Raw genomic sequence first — 15,163 nt, 5'->3', positions numbered from 1 at the left:
CTCTTCCGAGGGAACCAGATTCCTCAATTTGTTCTTGATGAATGTTATGATATGGAGCTTTATGAGTGGATTAAAGTGGACATGGATGATGAAGCTCAGAAGGAAAGAGTAGAGTGAATGCCATGATTGAGGATCAGGAGCCCTTTGAAGGGGAAGCCATTTTGGATGCCAAGTGTTTTAAGTAGATTTATGTTCAAGATTTGAACTTTTTTCTTATTACAGATTTATCAGTCAATTAGACTTTGAAATTTGTCCAGTTTTGCAGAGTATGAATGAGATTTTCTTACAGTTTGCACCCTGTTGTATGTTATTGGAACCATGCTTTGTGTTGTTTTTCTTTAACTTGGATTGGTATGTGCTTCCTCGTGCGTTGTGATTTAATTGAAATGTGAAATACACATTTTCTTGCACAGGCTTGAGACATCAAAATGCTATATATGTAAGTATGAAAGTAGATATGTAAATACATCAAAATAGTGTGCTAAATATGCAAATTTTCCTAAAAAAATAGTTAGTCAAAATATAAAAATAACTTGAAAAGATATAGTCATTAATAATTTATTTGGATATTATTTTTTAAAGAGCGAACATAAGTTATTTAGTTTAATATAAATAATCAAACTAGCATTTAATTTTATGATCAATTAATATTCAAAGAATTTAAGTTCAATTATTCGGGCGTGTAATATTCGCTACATCGAATTTGAAAGTTATATATCATCCTCAAAGCATTCAGTTTAACCTCATAAACATAATCGCAACTTACTTAGTGCTAACAAAATCAAAGCTATGCTTGTCGGGTGGAAGAAATTATTATGTGCTGCGACCGCATGTTCGAATGATGATCCACATAGCCTGATGTATGACCACGATTGTTTGGCCACGTTCAGGTGATCGTCCAGCATGAAGTCATCTTCAAGTAATAATTTTTTCATTATGTAGAAGTAGAAGCACCTTCTGCTCTCTCTCAATTTTTTTATTTTAATAAAATATTAATTATTAGATATTTGTCCATCCTTAATTTATAATTTTCCCACTTCTCATAAAAAATGGACAACCTCACTCCTTATTTATTTATATATTTTTCTCTATTTCTATATTTCAATTATGAATTTAATGGTATTATTTTTAATTAATTTTTATATTATTAAAATATTTAAAATTTTGCCAACCCTTATAAAAAAGAGTTTGATTCCACGGCTATTCTCGTGTGTAGAAGTATTTGTAGTGTTAAGAGGAGTTGATTGTCCAGACCAGAGGGGACTTACAAATGACAAGCAGATGTCTGACCAACTGATCTGAGTATGTGGGGTGCAAGGATATATATATAACTCTTACAAGATAGAATCATATAATTTGACCTAATTATAATTGTTCCACTATATGAATTAAATTTATAATGATACACCTTTCTATAGTTAGTAAGGAATGCATGATTACAAGATCTAAATTATTGAAGTAGAATCTATGAAGACGATGAAAATGAAAATAGTTGCAAGTAAGCAGAAGAGAATGATAACAGTCGACAGACAGAGAGAATGCAAAGAAGATGGAATAGCGGTTTGATGGTTGTAAACAATGAATGCTGAGCTTTATAGTAAATATTAACTTTTTCAGGTGTTCTAGTTCTATCAGTTTATACTCAGATCGCGCTTTTGATCGTCCTTCTTTTGGCCTGGAAAACCATCATTTTTTGTTCGGAAATTGAGTATGTGGAAACTCTTGGTCTTTCATTGGTGGGCCTTCCTTTCTTATAATTCCTTCCTTCTGAATCGTTGGATTTCTTTGAGATTTATGCTGACACATTCCTGATATACAACGAGTGATGCTGGATATTGAGATCAACCCATGCCAAGTAATGAGAGATGATGATAACTTGACATCTGATGCAGGGGGCTATGGTGGAACAATCAGTTCTCAAAGGGAGGGAGACCGTTACTCCTCCCTTTTCCTTCTCTCCCCTTCCTCTCTTTCCTTCTAAGCACCTTCCTAATATAAGTTTTTTCATATTAGAATTTCTCAATATTATTATTCATTTTTCCTAAATATGAATTTCATTATAATCTCTCTCCTAAACTGAATTTCCAAATTAAATTTTTTGAATATTTTATTAATCTTTCTTAAATCTTAATTTCCATTACATTAATCCATTTTCTAAAGTGAAATTCTGATTACTTTTTCTTATTTTAAAACTTGCTTAAATTGAGTTATAGTCCCTATTATAAATAATGGGTGTTATGCTTGGAGTTAGGGGTTTGTTTTCAGATGTCTGTGTGGAATCATTTTTCATTTTGTAGGGTTGTATCCGTGGAAGTGGTGATGCTCTGATTGTATCCTACTATGAGGTTGTGATGTTATCTCCCCTTTTCACTTACCTTAACCGTCACTGCTTTTGCACTCTTCCCCGACAATCGTTGGCTATTGTCCTGCTTCCAACTGCTCCTAGCAGCCTCTCTAGGCCGGCCTTCCTTCTTGCTGCTGCTCCTTGAATCCAACACCCCTAGCAGCTTCCAGTCTCCCCCATGCATCCTTGCAGGCTGCCACCCAGTCTCCTACTTGGAACGAACCAGTTGCAGATCAACTTCTTCCTCCCTCTGGCCTGCTGCCATCCTTCTCTCAGTAAGGCCGCAAACTCTCTTTTCCTCCCTGCCCCGTAGGCCGTCTCCCTTCCACCCTGCCTCCTGCAGGCCTCTAGTCTCTGTCCATCGGATCCAGCCCCGAAGATGACATTTCCCTCGTCCAGCTGTGGTTCGATGCCACCCCTCCACCACTTTGCTATTGCCCCCTTTATTCCCCTACAAACTGCATCAAGCTACATCTATCACCACCTAATCTTCACCGCAACCACTATCACCTACTTATCTCCTCCGAATTTCCTGCTAGTCAAACTTGTTTGTGTTGTCGTAATAGTGTTGTGTGTTTGCTTTTATCCTGCACCGTTGCTTTGGTTAGTTGTTTCTTTTACTTTGAGTCCCCACTGTAAACTCATTTAGAGCCAACAATAATATTCGTATTTTAGAGTCGTGGTTCGGGTCAACTCCGATCTCAGCACCAATCGACAACAATTAATAATTCATGTGAAAATTAGTTGAAGGTGGTTGATGAACAATAAAGTTGGCATAAGTTTATTTTAAATGCGTGATTTTTCATAAATTAGATGTTAATCAACAAAAAAAAAGGAAAAATTCTATTGATATTGAGGACTAACTAACCATAAAAGTTTTAAATATTTTAAAAAAGCAATTAAATAATCTATCAAAATTTATTAATGGGGTAATTTTTAAATTGATTAAATCCAAATTTTAATAAATTATTAAATTTTGCAGTAATTAAACCCTATTTTGCCGCCAAGCTGCCCAAACGGCCCCCCGAAGGTTGGAGACTCGACGGCGCAACTGCAGAGGCGACAGTGTGCAGATATTTGTATAATATCAAATATGTAAATATATAAAAGTTTAATCATTTTACAATTAAAACTCCCTTTTTTATTTCCATATATTCTTTCTCGACATTTGTTTGGCCTCCAATTCTCGCTCGCTCCTCCTCCTCACCTTCGTCAATCTATCACTATCGTGCTCTATTTTCTCTCTCTCTCTGCGTCCCTTCCACTCAATTCTGGATTCCATTATCCTCCCAATTGCAGAAACCATTTTTTCAAAATCGCCCTTTGAGATCGAGATTGAAGCTCTGAATATCACAAATCGATTGTTTTATATATAAACACATGCTGCCTCTGCTTTTCAGAGAAAAGAAGAGGCCACAGTGCGACTAGTTATCCGCTGAGATTACTCCTCCTTTTAGTCTCCATTGCTTCGCCCCCTTTCAACTCCATTGTCCGCCTTATCTGGATTGAAGGTGACCTTTTTAGATATTTCATTAATGGGTTTCGAGCTGAGATGCGGCCTTTTGCTGTTATTTAGATCTTGATTGCTTGTTATCTGCAGGATCTTCACTGCAATCATGCCGCCTAAGCCCTTGGATTATGAATCCCTGAACGAGAATGTGAAGAAGGTGGCGTATGCGGTGAGGGGGGAGCTTTATCTGCGGGCTTCTGAGCTTCAGAAGGAAGGGAAAAAGGTGTGTTTTTGTCTTTGTTTTCTGTAATTTTGATTTGAATAGGTTTCAAACCCTGGAAGTGGTTTCTGTAACTTGTTCTGCTGATTGGATCTGGAAGAAGGGCAGAGTTACTGAGTAGAACGGTGGGATGAAGATGAACACTTTGTAACTGTAGATTAGAGTTTTTTGTTTTTTTGCATGCGCTGACCCTGTTGATGAGGAAATACTTCAGAGGTTTAATAAGAGAAAATTTTCCTTTGAGATGGTGACAATTGGTTGTTTAGTCAGAAAGTGCTGAAAATTTTTCTCATAAAAGATGGTTGTAAATTATTGCAGCTATTTATAGATTTTATAGCAAAAAATTGAGAAGAATGAGGTCTGAAAATTTACTATGCTTTATGATGTAAATTTGCTTATCAAACATATCAAGGTAGATATTCAGTGAAATTCATCATCAAGTCATGAAAACATAGGCATTGGATTGTTAAGGTCAGCATCATCATGATTAGAGTTATCAAAGCTATTTGGATGTAAATTTTATTTTGTGTTAATTTGTTTTTTCAAAAAAACCATTTTTCTTACGTATGCAAATATGCTTTGCATTATCAAAAACTTGGAAACAACAAGAGTTAATTAACCATCAGATCCATAGTAGATGAACATATTTAATTGGCCTGCACAAATTGTGGGACAATGGAGTTGTGCTTCACAACATTTCATAAAAATATTAGCAAAACTTTACTGTTTTTAAAATATGAAATAATTGCATGTAGTAAAATGTAACATTTTTTGGAGCTCTATTAGATAGTCTCTACACAACTGATATTTCAGATGCTTACAAAATCAGCCTTGAATGCACAACCAATATTAAAACTTAATCTTTAGCAAATTTATAGCAGCACCCGCTTTCCATCTCCAAGAAATAAAATGACTGTAATAGAATTTTTTTAATATGCTTATTTGTTTCTTATCTCATTTGCCTGTAGGGGCTTGTTTTAACTCCGTTTCTTGTAACTTGGGGCTTGTTTGAGATCAATTTTATTTTTTCTTTTGTTTTTAAAATATGTTTGTTTGATGAGTTCCTAATATTATTATTATTTTTTTATTTCTAAAAGTAAATCAACATGTTTTTGAAACACTCAGAACAAATTTGAACTGTTTTGAGTGTTTTTAAAAACAATTCAAAACAAATTAAAACAAAATAAAAATGTAAAACAAAAGTTATCCCAAATGGCCCCTTAGTTAATGATATGCATAAAAAGTAACTTATGCTTGTTATACTTCTACTATATGTATAAAAGTAACTCATAATTCTCAGACATTTGACTCTTGGCATAATTTTCAATCTTTTGGCAGATAATTTTCACAAATGTTGGCAACCCTCATGCTTTAGGGCAGAAACCATTGACATTCCCTCGCCAGGTTTGTTGTTTCAACACATCTTTGTTGGCCTCAGAATTTTAGATGTAACTACATATAATCTCTCTTTGCCAATTCATAAATAAATATATCTTTTTTATTTATGATTGAATTTTTTGTTCTTTCCATATTATATATTTAAACTTTCTTACTAATGAAAATAGGGTTATTTAGGTGGTAGCACTCTGTCAGGCTCCATTTCTTCTAGATGATCCAAATGTAGAGTTATCTGCTGATGCCATTGCGAGAGCCAAACATTACCTTTCAATGACTCCCGGTGGCCTTGGTATATCACTTTATAATTTTTTATATTTTTTGGAGCATTTACATACAGACCACAGAATTCTTATGTATGTATATATCTTACACCTAAACTTTTATATTTACATTTATAATATTCAAAACTTTGACATTACATCTAAACACCATCATTGTTAACTTTTTATACACATTTTTATGCATAGTTTTATGACACCAAACTGTTATGTGTAAATATCAAACTTTTGGTGTTTAAAATGTAAATGCATAAGAATTATGTGATATGCATGTAATCTTATCTGATTTTTTATTTTTTCATGTTCAGGAAGTCGTAGATCATTGTTTATTCACTTTTTTTAATTACTTTACCTTCTTGTCCTTCATTTCTACATTTTTGACTTGAAAATTTTTCTTAAACACAAAAGATACTAAATGTTCACTTCATGTATATAATTTATCAGGCGCCTATAGTGATTCTCGAGGTCTTCCTGGTATCAGGAAGGAAATTGCTGAGTTTATTGAGAGACGTGATGGATATCCTAGGTAAGCCAGAAGATATTAAGCACATTTAAATAAGTAGGATTGTAGGGACTGAATTACAAGTTCCATGCTATTTATTTTATGTAATCTTCTTGTTACAGCGATCCAGAGCTTATATTTCTGACAGATGGAGCCAGCAAAGGGGTTATGCAGATGCTAAATTCTATTATCAGAAATGATAGAGATGGGGTATGATTTCTACAAAGCCTTTTAAGTTTATGATACTTATGCAAAAAATGTGAAATTTGGTGCTTTGATTTGAAGAAACATGATGGTTCTCCACCTATCACTGTGTATTGCAGATTTTGGTGCCAGTTCCACAATATCCTCTTTATTCAGCTACAATATTGTTATATGGTGGCTCCCTTGTGCCATATTATTTAGAGGAAGAAGCAAACTGGAGTCTTGACTTGGAAAATGTTAAACAATCTGTCGCAACGGCACGTGCTAAAGGGATAATTGTGAGCAATTTTTTTTCTCTAATCAGATATTTTTTATTTGGGAAATTTACATACGAACCACACAATTCTTATGTATTTACATAGCTCACTCCTAACTTTCATATTTATATATACAGCACACCCTATGCATGAATATGTGTTTTTCACTTTTAAAAAATAGTAACGGTGCTATTTTTGATGTGATATTAAAGATTTGAGTCTTACATGTGTAAATATGAAAGCTTAGGTGTGACATCTGTAAACACATAAGAATTGTGTGCTATGTATATAAATGCCTCTTTTTATTTTCATTCCTATGACTGCTTAATTCATATAAAGATCTGGCAGTGTATTTCATCTCTATTATTTTTTCGTAGTTATGTGTAGTCATACTTTTTCATTGAGCTAATTCCAGCCAAATAAATTTGGTAACCAAGAATCCTTGCACCTTAAGAAATTCTTAAAGAATATTCTTAGTGATGTTTTAAATGAGAAATGTGAAGACCAAAGTTTAATTTTAAATTGTGGCTTATGAAGGGTTGGAACTGTAAATTTAGATTAGAGGGAGCCTCAAAGAAATATCATTGCTTTTTTCCTCGAGAACGGATGGTCAAAGTTGAAGATTGGATGTACTTTTTCTTAGGTCTCGTATTCCCACCTACCTAACTACCTAAATGCTTTTGACCAAACCTCAGAAAATTTCCTCTACTTATTGATCCAATTGATTTTAGCTTCTTCGTTTAGCTTCGTTTAACAAACTAGGCAAGATAGACTTGAAACATTTTTTGCCACTAAAATATTTTTTCATACCCATTAGATATTTAGAATCTGCCTCCTAGTTAAACATGATAGTAAATGCATCTGCCTTAACTTTCATTTTATTGGCTCTCTTGGTTATGTAGCTTCCAAAAAAATCAACACAACTCTAAGAAGGTAAGTAAATGCCTCATATGACACTCTCGTGGTTGCAACATGTTTACTTGAAGTTGCAACTCAAGTGAGTTACTTATTTATTTATTTTTGTGAAACCCCTTCTGAGTAGGTTAAAGCTGAACTCTTAAACATCGAGATGACTTTTGGTATAACGGTTAGAATTTTATTAGAAACTCTAAAGTTAAGTGTGCTATCATGGAAACACTATTGGGATAGGCGATCTCCTAGGAAGTTATACCATTGGTGCAAAATTATGAGGCCATTAAGCCAAATCGGACAATATCTAGATGCTTGAGAGTTCAGGTTTTTACAAATGGTATTGGAGCCATACAACAGTCCGAAGATGGAACTATGTGCCATACTGAACAAGATGCTATGCCATGGGAGCCACATCTTAAACCTTAGATGGGACAAAGTGCTACATTGTATGAGTCATATCTTGAATCTGTAGGGGCCACCTTTAGATTCTAGGCTTAGAGAACTAATGGGGGTATCAAATACTTAAGTGGGTGAGATTGTAAAACCCCTTAAGTAGAGTGAAGCTGAATTATTAAACATTGAGATGTTTTTTGGTGTAACTGTTGGAATTTCATCAGAAACTCCAAATTGAAGCGTGCTCGCATGAGAGTGCTCTTAAGATAGGTGACCTCCTGGGAAGTTACATCATTGGAGCAAAATAGTGAGGCTACCTGGCCAAAACAAACAATATCTCGATGCTTGAAAGTTTAGTTTGATTTAATTTTTCCCCACATTCTTCTTCAAACAATGATTTATGAGAAACTACTATACTAGCAATCATGACAAATTATTCTTTATTGATGATGAGCCCTTGAATATTGCAAAAATTGTTAATCAAGTCAACTAATGGAATTGTTTGTTAAGTTAAACTAAGTCAGGCACATCTTTGGCCTGAGAAAAAAATTTAATCTTCATCCAACAACTAGCTAAAAAGGCTATCATGCTACTTTCAACGTTGGTACTTGGAAAGCAACAAAAGTTATCTTTGTGATTGCTCGGGTTGACAAGATACACGCTCTTAACTATCACCACCATCACAATAATAGTAAGAGATATTCATAACGCATAAGAAAATTCAAATACATGATATCACATGCTAAGCCATATGAGTGATAAAGGCCTAAAGATTTTGCATGCAAAAGTAAAAACTACAAAGACAATTTTACCCTTATCAATTTTTTACAAGTTATCAATATCTCCCATTTATTACAATTATTTAATAGAGATTTACAAAGGTGTATTTACAATTATTTATGGACCATAATATATTCTTTTGAACTTTTAAAGTACTTGTAATCTTTGAGACTTGTTATTAATAGATTGTCTTACGCCTCAAGGAACAATTTGAATTGAGACGTACAAAAGAAAAAAAAAACGTGAAGGCTGAAGCCTCACTGCCACCAGTGTGGCTTGCGTTTTTTTTGTTCTGAGGCATACGTTTAAGGTTTTATATCTCAAAACTTTTGACGCAACACCTTGATCAAATTATCCAAAAAGTATATTATATTATATTATAATATATCTGATATAATGTCTCATAAAAATTCAGATATTTTTAATACGATTGTTTGATTATGTTATTAATTTATTTTTATTTTATATTATATAAATATATGATTAATCAATAGTAAGAAGAAAGTTATAGTGAATGAAGAATATTTTAATATTGCAAATAAGACAATTAAATAATTATGAATATGATAATTCTTGTGAAGATGATAAAAATAAGAACGAGTCCACTATGGATCATGATCCTCATTGAATTATTAAATTTTAAATGAATATTCAATGGAAGTGAAATTTCAAATTCTATTTTATATCAATATTTAAAATTAGGATTTGTAGTTTATGTCTTTATGATATAAAACTAAATGAACATATTAATGTTTTATATCATATTTATGAATTATTTTAATTTTGAGTTTTTTTTTTTTTTTTTTTTGAGGATTAAACTTTGATCTGACTTGAGATTTACGCCTCACCTCTTTAGGACAAAACTCTTTGGTTCCTGATTTCGTCTTTTTAAGCTTTGCTTATTTTCACCATAAATAAATTCTTTGACAGAGGAGATTTGAATCAAAAAAAAAAAAAAAAAAAAAAAAAAAAAAGAGATGAAGGGAGGGGTGTCGGATTATCTACATCTAGGGAGAGAAAAGGGCAAGGATGGATTTGGGTGGCTTTTATTCGGCAATGCACCTTTAGGAATCTGGCACATGTTTTTCTCATAGAGAGAAAGAAGTTTTTATCAACCGTCTTTGTTGACTGCTACGTTGCTCTACTCTATCTCCTATAAGAAGCGCTTTTGTGCTCTCAATGTTTAGCTTCAACCATTGAAGGTTTATGCTATCCACTTCATCAAGTGGATGCATTTTGTTGTCCGACTCTAAATCATCAATCTATGTAGAGAAATCCTTGATTCCCCTCCTTTGAAGCTTATGAAACTATTTAATCTCTTACTGTGGATATAAGTATATCTCACTAAAGCATGCCAATTTATGTTTATTTTTGTCTTTCTTTGCTGTGATTATTCTTCTATCGATCCCTTATATTTCAACTGTGCACGCATTAAACTCTTGGAAGCCAAATGTCATTTTCTCTGTTAAGAATCTATCTGGACACTTCAATTTACTAGAAATAAGGTTCATATGTTGTAAATCATGTAATTAAAAAGACAATTTATAAAAATGCCCGTTACAAGGTCACGTAAAAATAAAATATTTGCCTTATGACAACTACAAAGCATCACTTGAAACTCTGCATCAAGTTATGTATGATCCTATTTTTATATCAGTTTCAAACCACACAATTCTTGTGTATTTACATGTCTAACATCTAAAGTTTGATATTTACATTTATGAGACTTTGTTGTTTTAATAAACATATACATGAAAAGTTGCATTTCACTTTTAAAATGGCAATGATGATGGTATTTTTTTATGTGATATTAAAGATTTAAGTGCTATGCATATATATCTAAAAGTTTGAGTGTTAGATATGAAAACAGATAAGAATTGTCTTGGTATTTATGTAAATGCCCCTGTCTTATTCAAGTTGGTTTTTTTATGGATGGTTCAGATTCGAGCTATGGTGATCATAAACCCAGGAAACCCTACTGGACAATGTCTCAGTGAATCCAATTTAAAGGAAATATTGTTATTTTGCTATCGAGAGAACTTAGTCCTGCTGGCAGATGAAGTTTATCAGCAAAATATATATCAGGATGAGCGGCCCTTCATAAGTGCTAGAAAGGTAATTTTCTTAACTAATAATTATATATATATATGGTAAGTCTATATATATATTTATTTATATGGTAATTAATGCTTCTTTGAGATCTTTTATAATTTCAAAATATTTTTCAATGGTGCTAGATATTGTTGGATATGGGTCCACCTATTAGCAATGAGGTGCAACTTGTATCCTTCCACACTGTTTCGAAAGGTTATTGGGGCGAATGCGGACAGCGCGGGGGATACTTTGAGATGACAAACCTTTCTCTGCAGGTTTTACCATCTCTCTTTTCTACTAAAATTTGAAATTTTACTCATATTAGTTTCATAATTTTTTCTGCAAATAAAAATTGAATGCCATGTTTTCAGATTTTACTGAAGCTACAAAATATTGTTCCTGAATTGGTGCTTCCTCTTTGAGATGAAAAGCAAAAGTTTATTTTCGCGCGAAGTTTTCTTTTGAATTATGAACTTGAACATTCATGAAATTTTATGTTTGTCGTTGTTTTCGTATGAAGTTTCATAATGGATGACATCGACATATTATTTGAGATCAACAAAGCATTTTTGCTACCCTTACATTAAAAGGGATAAGTTTTGCTAAAAATATGAGTTAGTAACCAACAATCTTTTATATGCTTCTCTTTCATCCAATTCTAGGCTGTATGAGAAACCCTATACCCTTTAAAACCCCTATATCAGTCATGCTTGGGACCAAGCCATTTTTATTGTTACAACCTCTTCCTGACAGAAGTGAAATGATGCTTCGCTTTGATGACAGACTCAACAAAATACTCAGATCTATAGCGGATTCCTCTTAGCAACCATTCTGTCTACTTTGAGTTTCAGACTGCCATCACAATTCTATTCGGGAAATATTTTTCTTACTGCTTTCTAAAAATTATTATAGTGGGAAACTGCTTTTTACAACCATACCTCTTGAAGTGTGGTGGTTATAAGAAAACTGTTGATTGGCTTTATAAATATATATATACATATATATTTATTTATATTTCTCATAATTTTCTAAAACAATATTTTCCCCATCACATCCTTACAACCATCTTTGCAAAAAGCTAGAGCAGCCCCCAAATGGACATGAAACCCTAAAGCATTTTAAAGCACGCAAACAGATTTACACAATGTGTTTGTTCTTTAGTTTTAACAGTCATTGCCAAGCATCCATATAGCTTGACAATTATATGCTAATTCTAAATGTCTGTTCTTTTCGTGTTTCCCACAGACCGTCGATGAAATTTATAAAGTTGCATCAATTTCACTGAGCCCCAATGTCCCTGGACAGATTTTTGTAAGTAATTTTACTTCATCAATTTACTTCCGAGGAAGACTTACATGCACACCACTTAATTCCTATGTATTTACATATCTAACACATAAACTTCAATTTTTACATATATGCTACCTTACTAATGAATGAAAAGGTGTATTTCACATTTTAAAAGTTAAAATAATGGTAGTGTTTTGTGTGATATGTAAGATTTGTATGGTATAAATGGAAAAAGAAAAGTTTAGGGGTCATATATGTAAATACATAGGAATTGGGTGCTATGTATGTAAAAGCCTTTTCTTAATATTGTAAGAGGGTGAGCCCAGAGCACCAATCATGCAGCCTCCATTATGACTGGGAATAGGATTTATCATGCACTGTGTATTCCCATTATGAAATATTTCTATAAAAACTTTTGCACTGTTATTTTACATATAAAATTTTGGGGTTATAATTGTAACCCTAAATATTTTTTGTGCTATTTAATGTGTTTTTTCTATGCTTGATCATAAAGGAGTCACTTTAAAAAAACAGATTTATTTTGTTTTCAGCTAGGGTTGATGGTAAATCCTCCAAAGCCTAGTGATATCTCTTATTTGAAGTACACTACAGAAAGGTTTGAATCTCACAAACCTCCCCTTTGAAGTCTTAATTTTACATAAATTATTTATTTTTTAGTTATTTAACCCTCTTCTTCATCTACATACCACAAAAATTCTTATGTATTTACATATACAACAACAGCAACAAGAAGTCTTTATCGCACTAAATGGGGTCGGCTACATGAATATTTCTACATTTTGTCTTATGTATTTACATATCTCCCACCTAAACTTTTGTATTTGCATACCTAAACTTTTTATTTGCATTAATGGATGTAATAGATTTTTTTTTACATATCTCCATTAATTGTTTTTGTGGCCTCATGTAGTAAGGAAATCCTAGATTCCCTGAGGAGAAGAGCTCATATAATGACTGATGGATTTAATAGCTGCAAAAATGTAATTTGCAATTTTACAGAAGGTGATGAGTCCTTGAAAGTAATACTGCATCTTTTTATTTATTTATTTTTTTAATATATTTAATTATTTTTTTAAAATTTTCCTTAAAAATGTGTTAGGAGCTATGTATTCATTTCCACAAATTCGCCTGCCACAAAAGGCAATTGATGCTGCAAACAATGCTGGGAAGGCTCCTGATGTTTTCTATTGCCTGAAGCTATTGGAAGCTACTGGTATTTCTACAGTTCCAGGCTCCGGATTTGGCCAGAAGGATGGGTTAGCACTCTATAATTTTAGAATTTACATACTTGCCATGAAATTCTTATGCATTTGCATATCTAACACACCTAAACTCTTTTGTTAAGTCTTAAATCCTTAACATCAAATAAAAGATACTACTGTGTTATATTTGTAAATTTCAAATTTTAGATATGTGAATGCATAATTAGTCTATGATATGTATGAAAATTTTCTTTTTATGTTTTATTCTGGAAGCAAAATCATCACATACTGTAGAACTATAAAAATTTGCATACCCACCACAAAATTTTTATGTATTTACATCTAACACCCAAAGTTTGATTTTTACACTCTTAATACCTTGGCCTCTTAAACCCATGCATGAAAAGCTGTACTTCACTTTTAAAAAGATAGTGACGTGATATTTTTTAATATGATGTTAAAGATTTCAGTGATATGCATGTAAATATGATAGTTTAGGTGTTAGATATGCAAATACATAAGATTTGTGTGGCATGTATGTAAATACCCAATTCTTTTAGAAACATTTGCATGCCTACTCCACCATTTTTATATATTCACCCAAAGTTTGATTTTTACACTTTTAAAAACTTGGCCTCTTAAACCTACGCACGAGAAGCTGCACTTCACTTTTAAAAAGATAGTGATGGTGATATCTTTCCTGCATATAAATATGATAGTTTAGATGTTAGATATGTAAATAAATAATTGTGTGGTATATATGTAAATTTGAATCTTCACAAGTCTGAAACTTTTGCAGAGTTTTCCATCTAAGAACAACCATACTGCCAGCTGAGGAAGACATGCCTGCTATCATGGCCAGCTTCAAAAACTTCAATGATAATTTCATGGATCAATATGAGAACTACAGAAGTCAGTCCAGGATATGATTCCACCAAGTAAACCAAACCTGATGCTTGATGAAAGTTTATCATTGTAATTTCATTCATATAATTTCGGAAGAAATCTCCACCGTTCATATCATTGTTGTAATTAAGTACAACTGGGGGGACCTTTCTGCTTGTTTGGTCTTTCTATATTATTTTTCCTAAAGTTTAATACTGAAAAGTATGTAATTATGTTTTTATCATTTTTCCTTTTTTTTTTTCCTTTTATGTGAAAATAATGAGGAGGTGCTCATATGACAATATTTATGATATTATTCTAAGAGGCATTTACACATGTACCGCCCAATTAGGGCTGTCAATTTGGCTTGTTGTTCGTGAACAGCTCGTGTTCGGCTCGTGAAGCAACTCGTGGTTGACTCGTTCGTTTAGCCTAACGAGCCGAACACGAACAAATTTTTAAGCTCGAAATGTAAACAAGCCAAACACGAGCAACAGTTTGTTCGGAACAACAATTTGTTCGCTCGTGTTCTGCTCGAAATGACTCGAAAAAAAAAATTATATAACTTTTTATATAACAATATATTACATATATTATTTATATAATAATATATTATATATATTTATGTCTAAGTTTAAATCGTAACACCTAATGTGACAATGTGATTAGTATCTTCTTTTGTATAGATTTGATCTAGGTTCAAATCTCACACTTTACATCTATTTTTCTCAATTTTAGTTTAACGAGCCAATTTCGAGACGAATGCGAACACAAATATTTAAATCGAGCCGAACACGAACACACTGTTCACGAACCGATTTCGAACACGAGCCCAGCCTGAGCTCGCTCAAGCTCGGCTCGCTTCCAGCCCTA

The 15,163-nt window shown here is 32.8% G+C and overlaps 2 protein-coding genes across 2 annotated transcripts in view; both read left to right on the top strand.

The window, feature by feature from the left end:
• LOC110023554 (elongation factor 1-gamma 2-like) overlaps positions 1 to 324 on the top strand; it is a 6,221-nt gene extending 5,897 nt beyond the window's left edge. Inside the window, 2 exon segments of the mRNA XM_020723034.1 lie at positions 1 to 108; positions 111 to 324. Of these exon segments, the coding sequence (XP_020578693.1) occupies positions 1 to 108; positions 111 to 185 (183 nt within the window). The 3' untranslated portion in view covers positions 186 to 324.
• A 3,179-nt stretch (positions 325 to 3,503) lies between these two features.
• LOC110023535 (glutamate--glyoxylate aminotransferase 2-like) lies at positions 3,504 to 14,534 on the top strand. Its single transcript, XM_020723005.1, has 14 exons — positions 3,504 to 3,855; positions 3,945 to 4,077; positions 5,413 to 5,478; positions 5,650 to 5,761; positions 6,195 to 6,276; positions 6,375 to 6,462; positions 6,576 to 6,734; positions 10,740 to 10,913; positions 11,036 to 11,167; positions 12,138 to 12,203; positions 12,734 to 12,798; positions 13,114 to 13,205; positions 13,303 to 13,459; positions 14,205 to 14,534. The coding sequence occupies exons 2-14, from the start codon at positions 3,961 to 3,963 to the stop codon at positions 14,332 to 14,334; spliced, it is 1,440 nt and encodes a 479-aa protein (XP_020578664.1). The 5' UTR covers positions 3,504 to 3,855; positions 3,945 to 3,960; the 3' UTR covers positions 14,335 to 14,534.
• The last annotated feature ends 629 nt before the right edge of the window (positions 14,535 to 15,163 follow it).

This window comes from Phalaenopsis equestris, unplaced genomic scaffold, assembly GCF_001263595.1.
Source record: "Phalaenopsis equestris unplaced genomic scaffold, ASM126359v1 Scaffold000224, whole genome shotgun sequence".
NCBI classification, from domain to species: Eukaryota; Viridiplantae; Streptophyta; class Magnoliopsida; order Asparagales; family Orchidaceae; genus Phalaenopsis; species Phalaenopsis equestris.
The sequence above is the reverse complement of the archived record's forward strand: the minus strand, read 5'-3'. Positions and strand labels throughout refer to the sequence as shown.

Bases quoted from the DNA above. Each gene is read 5' to 3' on its own strand.
- LOC110023535 (XM_020723005.1), top strand. From the start codon at position 3,961: ATGCCGCCTAAGCCCTTGGATTATGAATCCCTGAACGAGAATGTGAAG. The intron at 6,735-10,739 runs GTGAGCAATTTT...TGGATGGTTCAG, and splicing joins CACGTGCTAAAGGGATAATT to ATTCGAGCTATGGTGATCAT. The intron at 13,206-13,302 runs GTGATGAGTCCT...AAAATGTGTTAG, and splicing joins AATTTGCAATTTTACAGAAG to GAGCTATGTATTCATTTCCA.